Here is a 12587-nt window from a genome sequence, read left to right as displayed (position 1 = left end):
TTCCCAGACCCTCCCCAACAAACTCTGATTTTGAGCTTTAGGATCGCGCTAATAGCATGGTTCTTTCCTGGATTAACCGTACTCTCTCCCCGCATATTGCACAGAACCCCATCTGTTTCAATTCTGCTTTCGATCTCTGGGAAGATCTCAGAGAAAGATGCACGAAAGGTAATCATTTTCGTTATTTATATTAAAGAAAAAAAATTAATATAAATTAAATATTTTAATGCTAATAAATTAAAATACTCCCATATAAATTAAAATTTTATTTAATCTTTTTATTCCTTATTTATAACAATTTGTTTTTAAGTTATTCTTTATTAATAATAACTCACTCTAATTATATTATACCTATATTATAAATAAATACTATTTTAAAATAAAATAAAAAATTGAAATATTGGGATACTTCGGGTATGCATATCCGAATTAACCAATATCCCAATTTTTTTTTGGAAGAGTTTTTTTTTCCGGATATGCATATCCGACATAACACTTGACATTTTAAATTCAATATTTAAAAAAAAATTTCAAAGAGATGATTTTGAATATACATTTTGAAATCATTAAAAACGTGATAAGAGTGTCTTCTGATATGCATATTCGAAAAGTATTTTAAAAATATTATGGATGTTTTCCATCCTATATGGGTAGATAAATAAATTTCTTGAGGATATTATCCCGATTCATTACCTCCAAGCAGAGGCCTATTAGGGACTAAGTTTATGAAAACATTACCTTGCTCCAGCAGCCACTCAATTATGAGCATTAACAGAAGTGTCATGTTTGAGAATATTATCTTTGTCTAAAATCCATATAACTCAAGTGGTCTCACTTATTTGGGTTTAAAATCCATATAACTTATTTTGGTCTAAAATTTATATAAGTCTAGTGGTATCACTCATTTTCTATGTCTATCTTCAAATTTATAAATTAATGATAATTCAAATAAAAAAAATTAGGAGCCTAATGAAGGCTTTGGTGTTTTAAAATAATTTTAGCATCTAAGATGATCAACCAATCTGCAATATGTATATGTAAATTAACAGGTAATTAAATACCCGTTAATTTTACCTATGGATATTTAATAAGTCATCAAACACATATTCATAATATGTTTTACCAGCGAATACTCACGAGTACAAGTTATTTTTACATCCCTACGTAAAAGATTTATACTAAATAGAATATGCTCAGCATTGTTTAGTTATCAAAATCACATTGACTGAAATGAGATTAGGCAGGATCCAACCTTGTTCAAAGATTTAGTCACTGAATTGATCACATCTATCCCCACTAAATCTCAATAGGATTGGAAAAAAAAACATCCCCTAAAGTCCTGAAGGACGGTAGCAAGATTACCATTCATATTGTGCGTTGCATTTTTAATTTTCTTAGATTGAGGCATTCTAGTTAGATATTCATTATACTTATGAGTTATATGTAACACCCCAATTCTACCCGCGGAATTTAAATAAAATCAGAGTATAAAAATTCATAAACAAACAATTGAGGTATCACATAATCATCCTCAAAAACAATTCACCTCGTCGCATAAAGCGGATACATAGCATTCACAAATACGGAAGGACTGAAAACATCAAATAATAGTCTTTAACATGAATTAACTTCCATAGAAGTGCAACGGAAACTCAACAATTAGTTCAAGATTTCATAGCATCTTAATTCAACAATTAAAGCACTTTAAAGCGACAATCTCAAACAATTAACTCAAGTGTATGCCAAAACATAAAAATCCAAAAGCAAGTAAATCAACTCGTTCGTCCCCCCCCCCCGAGTGCTACGTATCAGAGCGACAACGACTCAAAACCAACTCGGCTAACCTCCTCTCAATGTGAATCACCTGCACGTTACCAATATAAAGGCAACGGCGAAACAAAGAAAGGGTGAGATATCAATTCATATAATTGAGCGCATGATAAATTATATATTAGAAATTAGACATATTCGGTTAATCGCATTCACAAGTATTGATATTCTCATATTATTCACCAAGTCATTAATTCACAATTCAAATACTTCTGTCATATAACAAGTCACAAAATTACAATCACAATATAGTCACAAAACGTCACAATGTATAAATCACATAAGACACATGGGACATGACTCATGTATATGCATGTGGTACCAATCGGAGCTTCAGCTCCCGTCACCAATTGCCATTTGGCCCGTCATGTTTGCCATAGTTTTCAGGCCATCATGTTTGCCATAGTTTTCAGGCCGTCATGTTTGCCATAGTTTTCAGGCCGTCACAGAGTATATGCAAATGTATGTGACTCGATGAACCGAACATCACACAACATCATCATCATTTACTTCACAAAATATTCATCACAAGGCACACGCCCATATCAAAATTATCATTATTAACTCAAGTAATAACACTCACACATTTTACGACAACATCACGTAAACAACGGAACAATTCCGGAAATTCATCAAATCAACGAACGAATACCATTAGCAAAAGAATCACAAAGATATTCACAACAATCACATTCACGGTCAAATTCACAAGATACCGTAATTTACCGCTAAACCGAATAGTTAATCTAAGTTTAATTTATTCTAATTAAATAGGCTTATTAAAAATTAATTCAACCATTAATTTAATCGACCGATTAATATCACAATTTCGACAAAAGAACACCACCGCGTTAATGTACTAATTAAACTTAGCTACCACGTAAATTTTCATCAAATTCCGGACAACTAATTATACCGCTTAATTTGGCTATTTCGATCAAACGGGACAATTTGAAATATATTCGTCCTATAATTTCTATTGGTTCACTAATTTCATATTCTACTGTTTTCATTATGTTTCAATTTATATAACCATGATTCATTTCAATTTATAAGGAATAGTAGTGTCACTGCTACTGTCTGTTTCTATTTAATTACTATTAAGTTAATATTCTTCTTGCTATCTACTTAGTCCTCTAATTTGCTACTGCAACTACACTATGTATTATCAAATCCTTTAAAAGAAAATATGGTAGTGCTGCTAATACTATTTTCCAATATACACCACTGCTACATGATGAAACAGGCGCATAAGTGAACAAAACAAAAGCACACTCACAACGCTGAAAGCATAAACAAGGGGTTAATGAGCGGCACCCCCATTCCCATCTCGTCTCGCGCCGGTCATTAGCACAACATTACGTTCATAACAATTCCAGCACAAAGGACAATTCAACATACAGTAATGTAGTAACCTAAATACCCAATCCCCACATATAATTTCTCATAAACCCATTATAGGAAGAGAAACCCCACCCTTACCTTAGATTGAGTGCAGCTCTAATGGATTTTTGGAGAAATTTGGAGAAAATAGCTCTTGAATAGAATCCCTCTTTGGCCTCCTTCTTCCCTCTAAAACCCTAGTTTTCTTTCTTTCTCCCAAATGACTCTATTTCTTTTTTCTGGTTTCTCTACACTAACTTAAACCCCTTTCTTCACTAAAAACCTTTTTTTTTTTTTATATAACATTGGGCTTAATAAATAACATCACAATTCTATTCTTCATTTAAATAAAATAAGCCCAATATTCTCCTTAACATAAAATAAATAAGTTAAATTACTACTTCTAATAATATTCCACTATTATTCTATTAAAACAAAATATTCAATTATTTAATATACCGGTTAATACTCAATAACTAATATTTACGGTCTAATCTCAATTAGTCAGAAAATTCCCAAAACACTACATATTAGCTTATTAATATTTTTAATACTAAAAATATTAAAATTTCTGAATAAATGTCGATCCGCTATCCCGAACTAATACCGACTAAATCGCTTAAAATGCAAAAATTCAATAAACATCACAAACGTCTAAATTAAGCGGATAAATAAATTTCCGGGCGTTACATTATAAGTTGTGGGAAGGTTCTCACCACCACATCACTATAACTACAACTGTTTTTGGGATTCAACAAATTTTTGTAGAAGTTAATAACATGATTATCTAAAGCAATTCCCATCTCCAAAAAATATTGTCATGCCTCAGTCTACTGTTTTTTTACTAACATATTTCAATTTAACTATGTTATAAAAAAAAAACTTTGTATTCTTATCTCCATATTTAAACCACTAATTCCTTATCTTCTTCCTCCAAAATTAGTCCTAAAAAAAGTTGGACATTTTTTTCCTTCAATCCAACATCGTCATGTTAACCTGCCATATTAATGAAACCTTGTATCTGGTTAACTTCATCAATAGCTTGAGTGACTTTAAGATGAATATTTCCAAAAGTCTCTTTCTTAAGAATAGGTTTAAGAGATCCCAGCTTAGTAGATAAAATAAACATAGTAAAGCCAACCATACTAGTATTACAATTATCAATGATCGACTGATTGTAATTATCATCCAGAGTCCACACCATTAGAAATTTGAATAGATTGGCCGAATCAAACATACATTTGTCAAAATGGAGAAGAGTAGTGTAATGTTATATTTATAAAGGATCGAACAACGGTGGGAGCTTTGCATCCTTTAGGAAGGACGACAACTATATGTCGCCCTCTAAGAGGTATCACCTCGCCCCAAGTACCTTTCACTTACCCAGTAATGGAAAGTGTGAGAAAAAATATTTCCTGGTTTGAGAGAAGTCAAAGTCAGTAGCTGATCCATGTCTCCCTACGAAATAAAAGTTAAATGGTCCACCATTGACTGCGTGGACGGTGATCCTTCCCAAGGAAACCCTAGGTCCAAAGGCCTCTATAAATACTTCTCCCCTAACGGGAGAAAGGACAGATCATTCATACCCTAAGCACAACACTTACATATTGAGCCTCTCACCTCTTGAGAGCAGACCCTATAAAACAAACTAAGAAACTCACCGGTAAAAGTTTTGTTTGGAATGCATCTATCAAATTTCTAATGGGAATCAATAACTGCATTAAAGTCATCTATCATGCACAAAGATCCAGGATTGACCCATTGAATATTTGTAAGTTCATTCATAATTGTCGAATCACATGAAAAATACTTGCATATACAACTGCAAAAGAAGAATTTAGTTTGATTTACTTCTATAAAAAAGTTATTTATCGTTCCAACAAACTCAACATAGAGGATGTCTATTGCACATAAAATCCATAGGTTTGAATGATGATTCTGTCAAAAATTTAATACAAACCTCTTAAGTTTAATTTGTTTAAGTCCGGCATTCAACAAACATAAGACATCATTAGTTCAACAAAAAAAAAACATATCAAGCTTATGAACATAAAGATATGGTCAATCCAGAATATCATTTGTTCGCGTTCTTTTCATGATTACAGTATTTATGAACACGAAGTTGTGCATATTATTCCATTTAATTACTAACACACAAGTTGTCTTCTTGCAATGATAAATAAATGCTTTTGAGAATTAAAAAAAAATCACATAACCTATATTAAAAACAACAATCAACTAAATATACATATATTATGTCAAATTAAAAACATATAATTAGAGTGTTAAAGTATGACAAAAAATAACCTACAAAACTCTGCTGCTATCGTTATTTATTTCATACACATAAATCTATAGACTTAGCTATGGCAATAAATCTCTTTTAAAAAATTCTAAATAATAAAAATAAAGAATTCTAGCATAGGTCCCAAAAAATACAAAAACAAAAACATTCAAACTCCATCTCTAAAGTTTCACCTTATGTTTACAATTCAAGTCCTTAATTCCTCTCTTTGAAATATCAATCGTCATAGTACAATTCATCTTCACCTCAACATGTTTCTTAATAAACAAAATCTTCACCCTCCCCGGAATCACCGAATAAGTATTCATAATCATCTCTCCCTGAACCACATCTCCCACCAAATTCGGACTAGAAGCGAGGCGATCAGCCATAACATCCACCGTAACATTCAACCCCGACGTCTTCCGCGCCTTGATCACAAGTCCCGGCGGTATCACCGCGTCCGCAACCGATATACCGCGATAATACACCGATGTCGTGCTATTCCCAAGCTTAAAGGACGCTCTATTAGAATTCCTAATAGACATGTTCACTACCATGGTCATGTTGAGCTTAACTTGAGGTGTTGGAAGTTGAACTAGGTTGACACCAAAGTTTGTGAGATGGATCTCATTTGTTGTTACGTTAGGATCTTTAACCTTAAAAACCGTGAATACTAAGATGACAATTACTATGACTATAAGTAGTAGTAAAATTGATGTTACACAACCACATAACTTGAGTTTTCTTCTACGGTTCGTTTTTCTGAGAGCTTTTTCTTCATCATCGCTTCTTGGGTGGACTCTAACTGGAGCTAATGGTCGTGCTTGATCGGTTTCTGCCATTGTTGTGTGTTGTACTTTGAGTATGTTTATATTTATAGTAAAATAATTTTTTGGGCTTAGTAGTATATTATTATTAATGTAAGGACACGTTTTGATGGAAATAATTGACTATAAATAATAAATTCGAAAAGAGAATTTGGAGACACGGTAATGAATGGGTGTGCTTTGTGTGTTAAGATTTCAAAGCTGGTTTATGTTGACTCTATCTAGAATTCTAGATGTTAGTTATTTCATCAATAAATGGACTGCTTGACTTTTAGCTTTGTCTATACAGTAGATAAGTTTTGATATTTAATGAAAATAATTTATAGAATAATTGTATTTTGTCCAAACATTAGATTATAAACTTGGCCATGCTCTTTTTCTTATTAAGAAAAGTTTGACCATTTCTTTAGTTAGTTTTTTGAATCTAATATTTTACCATGACTATAACCCCCACCTCATAAATTTGTTAATAATCACTTTATATATAGGTTATTCAATAAACTTAAAAGTGAAATTTTTGTTATTATAGAGAACAAAAGGTTCGAATATGAAATTTATATTGAATTTTTTTTTTTTTAATAAGCAATGGAATTAAAGGGAGTATAAGGGATACTCCGCCCGAAAAAACAATACGGAAAGTTCCTACTAGTCAAAACAAGAGAGCATTAGGATATTCCAAGAATAAAAATTACATGAATCCACCCGTTTATAAAAAGAACAAAGCCAACTCCAAGAGGATAACACTATCTCCGACATACAATCTATGAAGCTAAAAGTCTCATTTTTAAAAATAACCGCATTCCTCTTTAGCCATAAACACCACAAAGTTGCTAGTCAAATCACCGCTCTGATAGTCTTCTTTGTCTTGCTAGCCAACCTATCGCAATGGTGGAAGAAATTCACGAACTCCTCTAAAGTTATCTCTGTGAAGGCTCCAAACCACACATACACCCTCCGCCAAATACTCAAAGTCACCTCACAACTCCAAAACAAGTGCATAAGAGTTTCTTCTTCCGAAAGACAAAGAACACACAAAGAATCATTTCCCTCCACCAAAATTCCCCTCTTGATCAAGTTATCTTTAGTAGCTATTCTATTATGGATAAACCGCCAACCAAAAAACAAAATTTTCGAAGGAACTTTAATCTTCCAAAGTTGTGTTAAAGCCTTTACCGTCACTTGGTTTACCGCTGGCCCCGACAGTTTTTCTTTGAAACGCCCATAGCAAGATTTCACCGAAAAAACACCGTCCTTAGGCCTCCATTTGAAACTGTCTTCCCCGGTTCGTTGGGGCAGTGCTGCTGCAGAATTTGGAGTAATTCTTGCTGCAACTCAGCAGTCCCCTCGCTACCAGCATGGAGCAGTGCGCTCCAGTCACAGCCCTTCGCGAATATCGCCTCCGCGTCCCACCTCCAAATGCCATCTACAAAAAAAAACTGCATTAAGAACAGTCACCTTATGATTGTTAGCAAATTGGAACAGCTCTGGAAATGCTTCCATGAGCAACTGCTCTCCCGTCCACCCCGCATACCAGAAGGGTATATCAGCCTCATTCCCCACTTTACACTCTACAGCACCCGAAAAATGATTTTCAAGTAAGTTCTCGTAATTGTCCGATAGAATGATATCTCTCCACCAAATAGAATCACTCTACTCCGTTACGGAATTATCCCCAATTAAAACCTTCCATTTTAAATTTCCATATCTAGATTCAAGAATCTCTCGCCAAACCGCTTCATTTTCTGTTAGAATCCTCCATTTCCATTTACTAATCAAGGCCGCATTCATAATCTCCACATTCTTAATTCCCAACCCTCCTTCATCATGTGATTTACACACTGTATCCCATCTAATCCAATTTATCAACTGGTTGACATCACTCCCACTCCACAGAAACTTACTTTGAAATTGATTTAATTTCATATAACACCTTTTTCGGAGCCTTATAAAAAGACAGTGAATAGATAGGAATCACACTAAGGACCGAATTTATCAAAGCCACTATACCCGCTATGCTAAGATGAAAGCCTCTCCATACTGCCAATCTCTTCTGCAACAGCAACAATAAGTCTTTCCACATTGATAACTTCCTTGGGTTATCACCGATCCTAACCCCTAGGAACTTGAACGACAAACATCCCACTTTACAAGAGAGAAAAGAGGAAGCGGCTTCCATAAACCAATCACCTACGTTAATCCCGTAAAGATTGCTCTTGTGAAAATTAATCCTTAATCCCGACATCAATTCGAACCCTCTAAGCATTGCTTTTAAACTCCACAAATTTGCTATGTCACCTTCGGCTAAAATAATAGTATCGTCCGTGAATTGAAGCATATCCACCTTCTTTTCATCACTAATCTTGAAATCACGAAAATTTTCAATTTCTTTGTTTTTCCTCATTAAAGTCGTAAGAGCTTCCATGACTAAAACGAACAAGAATGGTGACAACAGGTCACCTTGCCTAAAACCTTTCTCCATTTTAAAATCCTTTGTTTTGCTACCATTGATGAGAATGGATAAAGAATTAGTGAAAATACAACCTTCCATCCAACTCATCCACCGTGCCCTGAAGCCCATCCTCCTTAAGATATTTCTCACAAAGTTCCAACTAACACTATCATACGCCTTCTCGAAATCAACTTTCAACACCACGTAACTTCATTTACATCTTTTAGCTAAGTCCAAAACCTCATTCACTACTAAAACTCCATCCGCTATGTTTCTCCCCGAGATAAAAGCCGTTTGATTGCTCGAGACTAACTTCCCAATCACCCCTTTCAATCTTGCCACCAAGCACTTTACCAAAATCTTGTACAAACTACCCACAAGGCATATAGGGCGGTATTCATACAAAGATTGAGGATTTTTCACTTTAGGTATAAGAGGAATGAAAGACGGTGTACAAGTTTTTGTTAACCTAGCCTTCTCATGAAAATCCTTCATAAAATTAAAAACATCCCCTTTGAGTATCTCCCAAAAAGATTTGAAAAACTCCAAAGAGAAACCATCCGGTCCAGGACTTTTATTACCGTCACAAGACCACACAACTTCTTTCACTTCCTCTTTCGGAAACGGTCTCTCCAACCAAGCCACATCATTCTCATTCAAACAACTAAAAGCTAGGCCCTCCGGTAACGGTCTATCATGATCTACTTCCTTGAAAAAGTTGAGAAAGTAGTTTTTGACCTCTTCCTTAATATTCTCTACACCTTCCACTCTACCTTCCTTTCCTTCCAATGATGTAATGATGTTACGTCTTTGTCTTCCCTTGATAGCATTGTGAAAAAACTTAGAATTTCTATCGCCCTCTTTCAACCATAAGTTTCTTGATTTCAAACGGAGCATGCTTTCTTTCACATTCAAACCATTTCAAATCTCCTAGAAGCTTCTCTTCTAGCTTGAACCAAGTTCTCAACATTTCCTTCTATGTTTTCCTCAATTAACTTGTCTAAATCGTTTAATTTGTCCACCTCCTCCTCCACCTTTAGATCAAACCAACCAAAGATATCACGATTCCAACACCAGAGCCTCGGCCTTAAAGTTTTTAGCTTCTCATACAAGATGAAATCACCCCTTCCATTAAACCTCAATTTATCCCACTCTTCCTCTATGAAAGCCTTAAACCCTCCATGTTTAAACCACACATTATTAAACCTAAAGGGTTTAGGCCCCCAATCAAAATTCCCCCTGTTCAACCGAATAGGCACATTATCTGAAATATCCCTTCTTTCAATTCTTTGATCTATCACCTTCCAATCTTCTATCATCTTCCTCAAAAGTAAGAACATGTCTATTTTACTCATTGCCTTGCCGTTGTCTTTGAACCAAGTGAACTTTCCTCCTACACACAGGATGTCTACCAAATCCATATGCTCTATAAAATTACGGAACTCCTCCATACCTTTTGTGAAACGGGAACCTCCTTCACCTTTCCTTTCTTCTCTACTAACAACCTCGTTGAAATCTCCCCCAACACACCACTCCTCTTTACCTCTCAATCTCTTCTTTTCCACCAAGGCATTCCATAACAACCTTCTTTCCTTCATACTACACGGAGCATAAACATTCACCAAATTATAAGCCAATCCCTCCCAATTTATATTGATACCAACATAACCTTTGCCAATGAAGCTGTAGTTTAAGGACAAAGACCCTCTCCTGCACATAATTACCATGCCTCCTGCAACACCAACAGAATTGCTAGCAGTCCACTCTACATCTCTACTTCCCCAAAAGTCACACGCTAAAGAATCATTAAAGCTGGAAATTTTTGTCTCTTGAATGAAGCACACCTCTACTTTATTAGATTGGATCAGATAACTAACTATCTTCCTTTTGGAAGGAATTCCCCCACCCCTTATGTTATATGAATATAAATTCATGATAACAAATATTAATTCACCTTCTTGCTCTTCATGCCCTCCTTATCTCTCAATTCCATATCTTCTATCAGCTTCTCATTCATAAAATCTTCCTTACCACTCACCACCCCTAATTCAACTATAGAGCTCCACACCTTCTTCCCCACATCAGATTTACAAGACAATCTATTATTGCAGAGATGAATATCAGATTCAGAAATAGAGTTGCAAGTGAAATACTGACCGGTGGAAATTGTGTCTGTCATACCCCAAAATTTGCCCCCTCATTTTTAAAGACAAAAATCTTCAAATGCGAAAATAATTGAAGAGGACACCTGTCATACCCCAAAAATTGTCCTCCAGATTCTTTTTAAGCGTGCAAATAGAAATGAAGTCCATTAAACTTAAATTGATCCAGGCCCATGACCTCTAAACCCACCTTGCAATAGCTACATTATTTATTTTGTTTTGTTTTGGATTTTATTTGTTTAAATACAAATTAAATAAAAAATAAATAAATCAAGTAAATGTCAATTAAAGAGGGAGGGAGACGCATGATTTGATTCATTTAATCAAATATTTATTTTAAAAGGCCAAAGAAGATGATTGGAGCTGATTGGGATAATTGGATACAAAATCAGAAAATTTTGATAAAATGTTAAAATCTCTTTCAATCATATTTCAATCTCCATAATTGCAAGGATTTGGACCAAAAATAGTTAACCTAATGGGCTCCAATATATAACCGTAACAGAGGACGAATTGACAGAGGATTTTTTTGGTGGCAGAACTCTGTGAAAAACAAGGGAAAAAACGTGAAGAAAAAGCAATTTGCATACTGAATTCCAAGCCGAGTCAAATCGTTCCAAGCATCAAACAAGATTCTTGGGCGTTTTCTGAAGCCAGCCGGATCAATATCAACGGTTAGAGCTTTCCGGATTGACTCATTCAATCCTCACGGTTTGCAATTTTTATAATTTTTCGATTACGGTCTTTTATGCATCATAAACGAATTCTGGTTATGTGTTTATGTTCAGGTTAATGTTTAGATCGTGTCTTTGTGTTTAATTTGATTCTTGTTGCGATTAGAGTGATTCGCCATTATTAGGGTTTATGACCTTTGATTTGGGAACCGTAAATAGGGACAAAATTAGCCAAAATTAATAGCCTCATCATGTTCAGGAGGTAATTTCTACTCGATTTAGGTGTTCAATTGGAATTTATCTGGAATATATGGCGAGTTTGATGGTTGCAGGTTTTTAGCTACTCATGAAAACCGTGGGTATAAGCATCCACGTTTTGCAGAAAAAGGCCATGAAGAAGATGACTCCTTGGCTGCTGCCGAGAGGCATCTAGCTTGGTGGAGATTGAGCGTGCCAAGAGATTGTATACAAGGTCCGGGGCTCGACCCCTGTTCGCTGCAGTTTATTTTTCTATCACTTTTGCTATGCTGGCTGTATCAATCCAGCGTGGGGGATCTATTCAAGATCATTGTGCACCCTCACGCGTCAGTCGATAGATCTCTCCAATACCCAAATCTGACGCTCCAAGAGATGCTTGTCCATCATGCACCATCAGAGACCTCACCACACTGGATAAAAGCTGAGTGTTTCTAATTTTTTTTATAATATAGTTTTTATTCATTTATTTATTGTTATTCTTTCAAAACCTTTTTCTTTATTTATTAATTCTTTTTCTACTACAAACATAAAAAATAACTAAAAGATTTATTTAATTTAATTTGGTTTAAAGATTTTAAATTAGTTTAAATTGATTAAACCATTTAATTAATTATAAATATTCTATTAATTGGTTAAAACAAAATCTTATTTTTTCCGATTTAATTAATTAGGTAGAAAACCAATAATTAATTAATTAATTCGATTTTGTTTATTCTA

At 34.5% G+C, this 12587-nt stretch overlaps 1 protein-coding gene and 1 long non-coding RNA gene across 2 annotated transcripts; both read right to left on the bottom strand.

Moving 5' to 3' along the window:
- Positions 1-1608: 1608 nt before the first annotated feature.
- LOC131627458 (uncharacterized) lies at positions 1609-3429 on the bottom strand. Its single transcript, XR_009291479.1, has 2 exons — positions 3313-3429; positions 1609-1864 (listed from the first exon to the last, which is right to left on the bottom strand). It is a non-coding gene; the product is annotated as an uncharacterized LOC131627458 (long non-coding RNA).
- A 2073-nt stretch (positions 3430-5502) lies between these two features.
- LOC131627457 (uncharacterized) lies at positions 5503-6389 on the bottom strand. The gene has a single exon (XM_058898312.1). The coding sequence runs from the start codon at positions 6340-6342 to the stop codon at positions 5680-5682; it is 663 nt and encodes a 220-aa protein (XP_058754295.1). The 5' UTR covers positions 6343-6389; the 3' UTR covers positions 5503-5679.
- Positions 6390-12587: the final 6198 nt, after the last annotated feature.

Source organism: Vicia villosa, unplaced genomic scaffold, assembly GCF_029867415.1.
Source record: "Vicia villosa cultivar HV-30 ecotype Madison, WI unplaced genomic scaffold, Vvil1.0 ctg.000364F_1_1, whole genome shotgun sequence".
NCBI lineage: Eukaryota > Viridiplantae > Streptophyta > Magnoliopsida > Fabales > Fabaceae > Vicia > Vicia villosa.
This window is presented reverse-complemented; position numbering and strand designations above follow the sequence as displayed.

Excerpts from the sequence above, each read along its gene's own strand:
- LOC131627457 (XM_058898312.1), bottom strand. The coding sequence starts at position 6,342 with ATGGCAGAAACCGATCAAGCACGACCATTAGCTCCAGTTAGAGTCCAC.